Genomic DNA, 13,516 nt, shown 5'->3' on the forward strand with positions numbered 1-13,516 from the left:
AATTATTACATTTTATTTTATACATTTACCTGCATAAAAAGATTGATATTTGAAAAGCATTACTGTAAAAGTGTTCCATTTTTGTCAAAAGATCACATGATTAAATGACAGATAATTGAACATTGTCATAAAACACTAATTTGTTTGTTTTACAATCAATCTTTTCACCATTTTGACACTTGGTCATAAATTAAGCTCTATGTTTATTATATAATCAGGAAAGAAATTCTCAGTAAATATTTTGATTGAAATTAAAAAAACAAAAAACAATGCATATTTATAAAAGTTAAAATAAGTATTAAACTTCATTTCTGTAATTTCTTTTTTGAAAAAACACAGAGCTGTATACCTTTAAACATTAAAACCAAAGATAGAATAGCAATCTACTTTGATAGTTTTTGTGGAACAGTCGGGTAGTCAGAAATATTATTCGAAACCCTTATGATGTTAAAATGTAATAGTCGTATTGAATAGACTTTTTACATGTATACTTAAATTCAATACATGTAACAGTTACCATGGTTACTGCATATGCTAGAATCTTTTGTGACTTCATGTTGTTTTTCAAAATGTTTGAATTTTCTTTTCACTTGATAATAAAATTTACAAATGTAATGTGTAATTCAATGCATTACTTTGCAAAAGTAATTGTAATATAATGCATTACTTTGATAAATGCATGTAATTGTAATTGTAATTTAATGCATGGTCTTGTCAAAGTAATTGTAATATAATGCATTACATTACAATGTAATTCGCCCCATGCCTGATATGATCATGATGAAAACTGCAAATGCTATAACATAAAAAAGATCTGATGTATTACTGAATTTTTTTTTGGTGAAAGTTTTGTAGATTGAAGAAATTTCAGAATTCTATTTTCATAGATTTTGCGATTTTGACAAATTCTGCATACAATCGTGAATGAAATTTGAGTTTTGTTAAACACCTGAATACTTGGAATACCTACACTAACAAAATTAATAAAAATGAGTACCCTCGAATAATAATGAATTCACCGTTTCCTATTTAGTTTTTCAAAATAAAGAAAATAACTATATCTGAACCAAACCTTTGGTCTTAATAGATATCTCTAGTCAAGTAATGAGTTATAATTTTATTCACAGTTCATACAAGATGAAACTGCCCATGAAAAAGAAGCAGGAGGAAATAAAAGTAACACAACACCAAACCCTTCTGCTAAAAATAATGAACCAGTTAAGAAGAAAAAGGCAGACACTGATGATAAAAAGAAAAAGAAAACAGAAGATGGACCAGAAAAGAAAAAGAAAACTGAAGATGAAAAGAAGAAAAAAGGAAAGAAAACAGCTGTTGAACCTTCACCTTCTGCTGGACCAACACCATCTCAGTCTGCAACTTATCCAAGGGACCCAACTGGCAGTGCTGTATCACTGAGGTCTAATGCTTCAACAGTTAAAGGTTGATATATAGAACATTTATTTTTAAACATTTAAAGTATTGTTTCTATAGATATTTTAAGATGAACATTTCAGATACTTATAATGATGTAGTCATGAAATGTTGGTGAAAGTGTATAGAAACAACTAATCTTATTGTTTATGTGTTGAAACATCAGAAATGATATTAAATTCAAATACATGTTACTGGAAAATGTATTTCAGTTAGGTTAAACTTATTGCTTTTTATACGACCGCAAAAATTAAAAATTTTTTGGTCGTATATTGGTATGATGTTGGCCTCGTCGTCGTCCGGCGTCGTCCGAAGACACATTGGTTTTCGCACTCTAACTTTAGTTTAAGTGAATGGATCTCCATGAAATTTCACCATAAGGTTCAATACCACGAAAGGAAGGTTGGGATTGATTTTGGGGGTTATGGTACTAACAGTTAAGGAATTAGGGGCCAAAAATAAGCATTTTTGTAACTTTCAGACAATAACTTGTGTGTAAGTGTATGGATCTCTCTGACATTGTACCACAAGGTTCCATATCACAAAGGGAAGGCTGTAATTGATTTTGGGGGTAATTGCCTCAAAATTTTAGGAATTAGGGGCTAAAAAAGGGGCAAAAAACAAGCATTTTTCTAGTTTCATGACAATAACTTGTGTGTAAGTGTTTGGATATTTCTGAAATTGTACTACAAGGTTCCATATCAAAAGAGAAAGCTGGAATTGAGTTTGGGGGTAATTGCCCGAAATGTTTAGGAATTGGGGGCCAAAAAGGGGCCAAAAATAAGCATTTTACTAGTTTCCAGACAATAACTTGTGTTCAAGTGTATGGATCTCTCTGAAACTGTACTGCAAGGTACCATACCACAAAGGGAAGGCTGGGATTGAGTTTGGGGGTGATGAATCATAAGGGGGTTCAAAAAATTTGGGGGGGGGGGGGGGGTTTTTTTTTTCTTTTTTTCCTTTTTTTTTTTCTTTTAAAATTTTCCATTTTAAGTTGGTTATTTCTGATTTATATTTAAAAGCAAATAATAATGATATGGTAGGAGATACACACCAAACAGGATGTGTAAATTATTATATAATAAGTATTGTGCAATAGCAAGAAATTTTCAATTGCACAGTATTGCACAATAGCAAGAAATCTTCAATTGCACAGTATTGCGCAATAGCAAGAAATCTTCAATTGCACAGTATTGCGCAATAGCAAGAAATATCCAATAGCACAATATTGCGCAATAGCAAGAAATTATCAATTGTACAGTATTGCGCAATAGCAAGAAATATTCAATTGCACAGTATTGTGCAAAAGAAGATACTTCGTATAAATTGCTTATTTCTTGATCAATTTCAATGGGGTTTTATTCTTGAATTCTTGGGGTTCTTTAATGTGCTGAATCTAACCGTGTATTAAGTTTTTGGATTTTGGGCCCCGTTTTTAAATTGGTCCACATTGAGGTCCAAAGGGTCCAAAATTTAACTTTGTTTGATTTCATCAAAAATTGAATTATTGGGGTTCTTTGATATGCCAAATCTAACCGTGTATTTAGATTTTTAATTTTGGGTCCCGTTTTTATACGACCGCAAAAAAATTTTTGTGGTCGTATATTGGTATGACGTTGGCGTCGTCGTCCGGCGTCGTCCGAAGACACATTGGTTTTCGCACTCTAACTTTAGTTTAAGTGAATGGATCTCTATGACATTGTACCACAAGGTTCAATACCACAAAAGGAAGGTTGGGATTGATTTTGGGGGTTATGGTACTAACAGTAAAGGAATTAGGGGCCAAAAAGGGGCCAAAAATAAGCATTTTTGTAACTTCCAGACATAACTTGTGTGTTAGTGTATGGATCTCTCTGACATTGTACCACAAGGTTCCATATCACAAAAGGAATGCTGGGATTGATTTTGGGGGTAATTGCCTCAACATTTTAGGAATTAGGGGCCAAAAAAGGGGCAAAAAACAAGCATTTTTCTAGTTTCATGACAATAACTTGTGTGTAAGTATATGGATCTTTCTGAAATTGTACTACAAGGTTCCATATCACAAAAGGAAAGCTGGAATTGAGTTTGGGGGTAATTGCCGAAAAGTTTAGGAATTGGGGGCCAAAAAGGGGCCAAAAATAAGCATTTTTCTAGTTTCAGGACAATAACTTGTGTGTAAGTGTATGGATCTTTCTGAAATTGTACTACAAGGTTCCATATCACAAAGGGAAAGCTGGGTTTGAGTTTGGGGGTAATTGCCCTAAATGTTCAGGAATTTGGGGCCAAAAAGGGCCCAAAAAACACATTTTTCTAAATTCCAGACAATAACTTGTGTTCAAGTGTATGGATCTCTCTGAAATTGTACTGCAAGGTACCATACCACAAAGGGAAGGCTGGAATTGAGTTTGGGGTGATGAATCATAAGGGGGTTCAAAAAATTTGGGGGGGGATTTTTTTTTTTCCTTTTTTTTCTTTTCTTCCTTTTTTTTTTACTTTTAAAATTTTCCTTTAAAGTTGGTTATTTCTGATTTATATTTAAAAGCAAATAATAATAATATGGTAGGAGATACACACCAAACAGGATGTGTAAATTATTATATAGTAAGTATTGTGCAATAGCAAGAAATTTTCAATTGCACAGTATTGCACAATAGCAAGAAATCTTCAATTGCACAGTATTGCGCAATAGCAAGAAATTTTCAATTGCACAGTATTGCGCAATAGCAAGAAATATTCAATAGCACAATATTGCGCAATAGCAAGAAATTGTCAATTGTACAGTATTGCGCAATAGCAAGAAATATTTAATTGCACAGTATTGTGCAAAAGAACTTCGTATAATTGCTTATTTCTTGACCAATTTCAATGGGGTTTTATTCTTGAATTCTTGGGGTTCTATAATATGCTGAATCTAACCGTGTATTTAGTTTTTGGATTTTGGGCCCTGTTTTTAAATTGGTCCACATTGAGGTCCAAAGGGTCCAAAATTAAACTTTGTTTGATTTCATCAAAAATTGAATTATTGGGGTTCTTTGATATGCCGAATCTAACCGTGTATTTAGATTCTTAATTTTTGGTTCCATTTTCAAATTGGTCTACATTAAGGTCCAAAGGGTCCAAAATTAAACTTAGTTTGATTTTAACAAAAATTGAATTCTTAGGGTTCTTTGATATGCTGAATCTAAACGTGTATTTAGATTTTTGATTATGGGCCCAGTTTTCAAGTTGGTCCAAATCGGGGTCCAAAATTAAACTTTGTTTGATTTCAACAAAAATTGAATATATGGGGTTGTTTGATATGCTGAATCTAACCATGTATTTAGATTTTTGATTTTTGGGCCCCGTTTTCAACTTTGTCCACATTGAGGTCAAAAGGGTCCAAAATTAAACTTTGTTTGATTTCATCAAAAATTGAATTCTTGAGGTTCTTTGATATGCTGAATCTAACCATGTATTTAGATTTTGGATATTGGACCATAATAGTTGAATGTCCAATTTAAAAGTTTTAAGTTCTTAGACCACATTCATTCTGTGTCAAAAACCTATGCTGTGTCAAATATTTAATCACAATCCAAATGCAAAGCTGTATCAAGCTTGAATGTTGTGTCCATTATTGGCCCAACTGTTCAGGGTTCGACCTCTGCGGTCGTATCAAGCTGCGCCCTGCGGAGCATTTTATTTAAATTGGTCTACATTAAGGTCCAAAGGGTCCAAAATTAAACTTAGTTTGATTTTAACAAAAATTGAATTCTTGGGGTTCTTTGATATGCTGAATCTAAACATGTGTTTAGATTTTTGATTATGGGCCCAGTTTTCAAGTTGGTCCAAGTTGGGGTCCAAAATTAAACTTTGTTTGATTTCAACAAAAATTGAATATATGGGGTTCTTTGATATGCTGAATCTTACCATGTATTTAGATATTTTATTTGTGGGCCCGCTATCAAATTGGTTCATATTGAGGTCAAAAGGGTCCAAATTAAACTTTGTTTGATTTCATCAAAAATTGAATTATTGGGGTTCTTTGATATGCCAAATCTAACCGTGTATTTAGATTTTTAATTTTGGGTCCTGTTTTTTAAATTGGTCTACATTAAGGTCCAAAGGGTCCAAAATTAAACTTAGTTTGATTTAAACAAAAATTGAATTTTTTGGGTTCTTTGATATGCTGAATCTAAACATGTGTTTAGATTTTTGATTATGGGACCAGTTTTCAAGTTGGTCCAAGTTGGGGTCCAAAATTAAACTTTGTTTGATTTCAACAAAAATTGAATATATGAGGTTCTTTGATATGCTGAATCTAAACATGTATTTAGATTTTAGATTTTTGGCCCAGTTTTCAAGTTGGTCCAAATTGGGGTCCAAAATTAAACTTTGTTTGATTTCAACAAAAAATTGAATATATGGGGTTCTTTGATATGCTGAATCTTACCATGTATTTAGATTTTTTATTTGTGGGCCCGCTATCAAATTGGTTCATATTGAGGTCAAAAAGGTCCAAAATTAAACTTTGTTTGATTTCATCAAAAATTGAATTATTGGGGTTCTTTGATATGCCAAATCTAACCGTGATTTTAGATTTTTAATTTTGGGTCCCGTTTTTTAAATTTGTCTACATTAAGGTCCAAAGGGTCCAAAATTAAACTTAGTTTGATTTTAACAAAAAATGAATTCTTTGGGTACTTTGATATGCTGAATCTAAACATGTGTTTAGATTTTTGATTATGGGACCAGTTTTCAAGTTTGTCCAAGTTGGGGTCCAAAATTAAACTTTGTTTGATTTCAACAAAAATTGAATATATGGGGTTCTTTGATATGCTGAATCTAACCATGTATTTTGATTTTGGACATTGGACCATAATAGGTAAATTAAAAAAATTGAAGTTCTTAGACCACATTCTTTCTGTGTCAGAAACCTATGCTGTGTCAAATATTTAATCACAATCCAAATTCAGAGCTGTATCAAGCTTGAATGTTGTGTCCATACTTGCCCCAACTGTTCAGGGTTCGACCTCTGCGGTCGTATCAAGCTGCGCCCAGCGAAGCATTTTATTATAATATCTCAAAACTTTTAATGTTTCTGTGAAATCAATATTCAACATGCTCAGACAAAAAATGTTAGCATTAATTTGAGAAAAACAGTAAAATAATGCTGTAAGTGTGGTCATCTTGTCAATTGAATTTGTTTTATACATTATATGATATGTTTGTTATTTTCAGAGGCTTGGACAGACAACAGTGCAAGTGGATCACAAGCAGACTTAAATCCAGGTATGTTCCTTTTAACTGTTGCAGTTTCATGCAGTATAAAGACTAGGTGTTTAGGTGTTTCAAATAGAAATTAGGTCTAAATTCTGTTTACTGTATAACATTTGTAGATTTTTTAGTGTAAGCTTTTCTCCTTTACCTTGTTTTGCACATACTGTCAACTATTACACTAATATGATTTATTACACACTAATACAGAGACTACTTTCCATGTAATTGCTTATGATTGCTTTGTGTATTACTGAAGAACATTTAGTTCATGACATTTTTCATCATAGTTTATTTAAATGTTGTAATATTCTTACTGTTTTTAAGGCCACATTAGCTTTGTGTATTACTGAAGAACATTTAGTTCATGACATTTTTCATCATAGTTTATTTAAATGTTGTAATATTCTTACTGTTTTTAAGGCCACATTAGATAAACTTTGATAACGTATGGGAAATTTATTCATCACCTTTCAACTATATTGTTGAATTTTACAAAATATGAAATGAATTTTACAAAATTTTAAATGAATCTTAAAAAATATTTAGAAAAGTAAGATAAAGTTTTGAAATTAATACATTCAGCAGTATTTGAATTTTGATTTTATGCAGCCTTCATAAATATTTATCACAAAGAGATATTAAATCCTGGGACAAATTTTATGACGATTTGCACAAAAATTTAACACATTTCAAAAACCACAAAAACATTTTCTTTTAAAATATACATATTTAACATGTCTTTAAAATTTATAGATGAAAACGCAATTGAACTAAATTGTATGCTTTTTCAATTTTATAAATACAGTGATTGGAAAGGCAAAGTCTGACACAGAAAAATTACCCTATATAATTGCTTTGGTTTGTCAAGTGCTTAAGGGATTTTATTTCATGAATCAATACACCATATTCTTTGTTTTCCAAATTAGGGCTGGTCCTTGGCTATTAAATAATCATTTGATGTCAAACATGATAATTCTTTTGAATATAGCTTATCCATTTATCATATACTGAATGGAAAGTTACAAAGATTTTGATTTTTTAAAATTTTTACTTGCAAGGCACTTGAGTTTTATCCTCTTTTTTTAAGTTTTGGTCTAGCTTTTTAAAATATTTGTTAAACTGAATGGAAAGTTACAAAGATTTTGATTTTTTAAAATTTTTACTTGCAAGGCACTTGAGTTTTATCCTCTTTTTTTTTAAGTTTTGGTCTAGCTTTTTAAAATATTTGTTGCATTATTTAAAAAGACTTGCTTATTTCCTTTTTCTTTCTATCACTGTATTTATTACCATTAGATGTTAACCTTAGTTTGATGTGAACTATATGAATCTCTAGTGTATTTAGTGTATTTTTTGTAATTTTCTTTCAATAATCTAACATTCTAAACTTTGTTTGATGTTATCTTTACATTAATCAGTAGTTACTAGTCCTTCTTCAAGTGTGATAAGTGTTAGAGAAGCAGCAAGAGAAAACAGAAAATATAATGCTAACATGAAGGGTCCAGGTAAGTTCAGTTCAGTCAGTGTGACACATTCTAAATTATCAGAAGGTTTAGAGATTATAGTATAAAAACAAACAGTGCAAGTGATAGGTTTTCAACATTTTATTAACACCAATGTTGGATTTATATTGAAAGTTTACCAACTGTAAAGTTTCATATTGTATGCTTTTAAAAAATCTCTGATCTTTTTTTGGCATAATTATTTTTCTAACTGATTAATTGTAGATCGCATACTTTCAAATCTTTAGTCATGAATCTCAGTTTTTAAATTCATACATGTTAGATGGCACTCTTTAGTATCTTTTGAATCGTAAATAAAAACTTCATCATTCAGTAAGCAGTGCATCTATGACATAAACCTTTTATTTGTTATCCAATTTTCTTTCAAGCAGTTAAATTAACTTTTTATCATGAGCTAATTAAAGAGATTATTGAAATCTGTTTTGCTCAAGTAATACAGATTGTTTTTGCCTTAGAATTACAGGAGTTCTACCTGTGTATTACCAGGATGCTATATGAAATTTGTTGAGAGAACTCGAATCTGTGTGACATATTTTCAGATCTGTCACTAATCTACATTCTGTTTGCAAAAAACATGTTTTTCTTTACATTGATGCATATTACAAATTACAAATAAGAGCTTCTAAATTTTTGGTACCAACTTTAATATTGGAATGCTTAAATGTGTGCTTATCTACTTTCTGTTGTCTGCTTCCTCATTGTTTGATATATGTTTTTATCTCTTTACTCAAAAGCGAGTAAGGGATATAAATAAGTGAGTAGTAGCTCACATGACATCTTGTTATATCATGGTTTATATATATTTCTCATAAAATAATGCAAATTCTTAGATATTGTTTTCTCTATTGATTACAAATTATCTCCCCTTTTAAAGTACTTCATCTTCAATATAAGAATTAAAAAAAAACATATCCTGTTATTTTTTCTATTTTCAATGTTGAAAATAAGAGTAATCAAGTATATAACAATGTTCAAAATATAAAACTTTTTACCTTTTTTTAGCTCACCTGGTTAGAGGGCCAAGTGTCTCATCACTTGGGGTTCGTCATCCGTCGTCGTCCATTAACTTTTACAAAAATCTTCTCCTTTGAAACTACTGGACCAAATAAAAATTATAATAGATAATTATATGAATAGAAACTTTAAAGAACAAAAATGATCAGCAAGACAAGATCCACAAACAAGTGAAATTTTGCCGATATAGTTAGTAGACTGTCACTCTTCATAGGAGTGATTGCCCTTAAATGAGGATTTGTTTACCTTCTTTTGTGTTATGAGCAAAAACTAAAGAAGATAGAGAGAAACTAAAGAGACAAAATGATTGGCAATACAAGATCAACAAAAAGAGATATTTTTCATGAATTTTATTCTTGTCTACAATGTTGGAGAGAGTCCATTGTTGAATATGTACATAGACCTAGGTGAGCGACACAGGCTCTTTAGAGCCTGTAGTTCTACATGTGATTTTCCTTGCTTGAGTATACCTATAAGAAGTTGAGAAATGAATACCATTGTAAACTGATTTACTTTTAATTGACAGAGACTGCATCACAGAAAACAGAGGAGGAGGAAATATCTGATCATGCTTACATACCATATAAATATGCTCGTAATTGTATAGCCAAAATAATGGAGGACATGAAAAATATGAAAGTAACTCATGTCCGCATTGTCAGTGAAATACAAGGAGAATATAAACAAATAGAAGATGAAACTCAGGTGAGCAACTGTGTTGTATGATAATAATGGTAAGTCACACTTCTATCACTACTGTAACATTATTTATAAAAAATATTCACTTAATTGCCAGAGTCTGTAACCAAGTTCAAAACTTATCTTACTATGTTTACATATATAATTTGTGTTAAATATTGCTAACAGAGCTTTAACCAAAAGTGTTCCACTTATGTTTAAATTCACTATACAGTTATATAGACCATAAAATTTATCTTGATATAGCTTTTCATCCTCTTTGAATGAAATTCATATTGATTGTATTGGAAGTGATCAATCTTTTGTTGAATAAAACGAAAACTGGTTAACTTAAAAAAGTTGACAGTTTTTGGGAGGAAATTGTTAAGATCAATTACTTTTAGGAAGTCAAAAGAAAAATAGGAGTTTTCATTCCTGTTTATGCTGATATTTCACAGAAAAGTGAAAAAACTGGTTTATATGCAGAAAAATCTACTTTTATTGAATGTATAATTGGTAAAGTTATCTCCCATGGTCAAACATTTATTTACAATAAAATGACAATATAGTCTTTAATTTTTCTAAATGCTTGCAAATTTTTTTAAGCATATTATAAATACTAATAAAATAAGCAACATGTCCAAGAATTCTTAATTTAATAGATGCTGACATTATACATGTATGATTAAAAAAAATCTTGATATGATTGTTTTCAGTCAAATTAATTTCAGTCAAATTAACAGATCTTATGCAAAAACACAAAAAATTATGGATATTATTTGCTTAGATTCCTCAATAAATAAAACCTTATAACAAATCCAGGACATATTTCGTTATTTAGAGAATTTATTTCGGTACATGGGTATTTATGGAGTGGTAAATATTTGTCTGTTGTTAAAATGCAAACCTTTTATGTATAAACCTCAAACACTGCAGGAATTCAGTCTAATTATACTGGATGATAAATAATGTCACAAATGCACTTGTATTTCAAGAATTTTTTTTCGGATGAAGAAACCTCATATAACAAAAATTTTGAATAGAAATACAAAACAATTAATGTATATATGTACTATTTTACAGTCCCAGTTTAATACCTATGTTTTCTTCCTGAGAGACCAGTACTCCAACAAAGTCAAAACATTTAAACAGGTTATAGATGTACACAGAATGGACCTGCAAAATAAAGAACAATACTGGAACGAAATGTTACAGGTATGTACAATGTTTTTATGACAGTCTGATAATGAAAGGCAAAAGATGCTAAACAAAATTCTAAACAAATAATAATATTTTGCTTTATTATTGAGAAGGTTGTGTATATATGTAAACCAAAAATATAAAAAAGTCTGAAATTGAAAACAATGTTCAAACCTATGATTGCGTTGGATAAAAAGCGCAATTCTTATATGTATGCATGCAAAACAAATTTCTTGGTAGAGGGGTCTAAATACAGCACACCAACATTTTCCAAAAGACCAAAAAAGTAAAAAAGTATATTTTAACAAAACGCATTTGACTAGCAGGTCGAACAACGGATGTTCTTAAACCCTGCTGACTGCCATGGCGAATAAACAGTTCACCACATGTAACAAAATGGATCTTAATTATTAATTTAATACCAAACAGAAAACAATAAACTTGCGGAAAAGATGGTAAACCACAAACATGAGGTGCAAAAATTTGTACACAATATCTGGATTTTGACAATTAATGTCTCTTCAGTGATGTTAGGAACTGAAACGGTATTTGGAAGGCCATATAATTGAAACCAATATATACAACATATAATAATACTAAGACAAGCTATATAACTGGTGCAGATTTATGGTCTGTGTATGATAAAAGAAGAAAATGGGTTTGCATTTAATGAAACATTTGTCCTAACAACAAGTTTATACCCCAAAAGTCACCCTACAGCAATCAGTGATGGAGAAACTTTGCATTACTCAGAAGGTAGATGAGTTTAAGATGAAATTAACACAGATGACTGAATTGCAAATGCCTGCAATCAATTTCAAATTGCATGGATACAAAAAATAAAGTAGAAACAACAACCAAAAACCGATTTCTTTGTTTGAATTAGGCACTGGGACAGGTGATGTGATTTAAACTAATACTTGTAACATTTCAGAGAGGATTCAATTCTAGATTTGTCCATTACTATTTCTTCATTATTCATAGTACTGGTAATTGGTTGTAGGTAGAAACATTTCCATCTTTATGTTCAATGAAGCAAAATCATCTGTTTGTTTTGTAATGACAAACAATTTCAGATGACTCAGACTGGGTTGAAAGAAAAGGAGCATTTTTAGTTAATTATTAATTGAAATTATTTTTTATTATAATTTAACCAACTGAATTTATGAATATTTTATTCTTCAGAGTTTGGCTGAGAGAAATAACAAATTACTTAAAGACAAGAAGGTTTTGTTGATTCAGAACAAAGTAGAAATAGAGAGACTAGAAAGAGAAAAGGTATGTATTCGTTGAGTAACATGGCTGAAGATGAATGGAATTTTCAAATAATTTTTTATGTAGTATAAGTTTTTAGTGTGTACTGTTCTACAGAGATATTCCTAAAATATGATTGATTATTTGTGTACAAAGTGTGATTGATTAGTTGTGCACAAAATGTGATTTATTGTTTATGTACAAAGTGTGATTGATTAGTTGTGCACAAAATGTGATTTATTATTTATGTACAAGGTGTGATTGATTAGTTGTGTACAAAATGTGATTTATTATTTATGTACAAGGTGTGATTGATTAGTTGTGTACAAGCAAAGCATAGCAAGTCCTTTATGCTATCTCCTTTATTTGAAACTTTTTTTTTCTGTTATTCGTGATGCATGAACATTAAAAATCTGAAACTAAAAACTGGGTATATATTTAAAGATACATTTAAAGATTAAAAAGTAAAAAAATATGTCACTGTGTGATCAAATGCTGAAAGTGCACAGGGTGAATACTGATCAGCTTTTGAACACACAAGTCAATAAACTGTATGTTACAGTTTTTAATGTATTAAGTTTTGGAACTCTGCCATTAAAAAAAGTAACAAAAACATTTATTATCTCCATTTTACATTGTTCTTAAAGGTTAATAATTCCTTCAGATTGAGAAATCTCAACTGTTACCTTTTTGTGTTTCAGGTAGAAATAACAACAGAGCTAACCCAAAAGTTAGATACAGTTACAGCATCATTAGCAGTAGCCTCAGGTATTGATGTACAATTAATTCATTTTTCAGTTGTTATGTTACTATATAATACCAAGTATATCATTAAAAGCAAGAATTGAAAACGAAAAGGACATAATTTTTATACGACCGCAAAAAAATTTTTGTGGTCGTATATTGGTATGACGTTGGCGGCGTCGTCGTCGTCGTCGTCCGAAGACACTTGGTTTTCGCACTCTAACTTTAGTTTAAGTGAATGGATCTTTATGAAATTTTACCACAAGGTTCAATACCACAAAAGGAAGGTTGGGATTGATTTTGGGGGTTATGGTAATAACAGTAAAGGAATTAGGGGCCAAAAAGGGGCCAAAAATAAGCATTTTTGTAACTTCCAGACATAACTTGTGTGTTAGTGTATGTATCTCTCTGACATTGTACCACAAGGTTCCATATCA

General features: G+C 30.7%; 1 protein-coding gene across 5 annotated transcripts in view; it reads left to right on the forward strand.

Moving 5' to 3' along the window:
- Positions 1–13,516, forward strand: part of LOC127734451 (putative protein tag-278) — a 42,361-nt gene that overhangs the window by 4,469 nt on the left and 24,376 nt on the right. For 4 of the 5 annotated variants that reach the window (XM_052244322.1, XM_052244324.1, XM_052244321.1 and 1 more), the window contains exons 4-10: positions 1,128–1,440; positions 6,631–6,681; positions 8,085–8,171; positions 9,730–9,908; positions 10,965–11,096; positions 12,267–12,359; positions 13,037–13,103. In XM_052244322.1, coding sequence (XP_052100282.1) covers positions 1,128–1,440; positions 6,631–6,681; positions 8,085–8,171; positions 9,730–9,908; positions 10,965–11,096; positions 12,267–12,359; positions 13,037–13,103 — 922 coding nt within the window. The remainder of the gene's footprint in view (positions 1–1,127; positions 1,441–6,630; positions 6,682–8,084; positions 8,172–9,729; positions 9,909–10,964; positions 11,097–12,266; positions 12,360–13,036; positions 13,104–13,516) is intronic. The other variant, XM_052244325.1, reaches the window with a different exon arrangement.

Source organism: Mytilus californianus, unplaced genomic scaffold, assembly GCF_021869535.1.
Source record: "Mytilus californianus isolate M0D057914Y unplaced genomic scaffold, xbMytCali1.0.p SCAF_3, whole genome shotgun sequence".
NCBI lineage: Eukaryota > Metazoa > Mollusca > Bivalvia > Mytilida > Mytilidae > Mytilus > Mytilus californianus.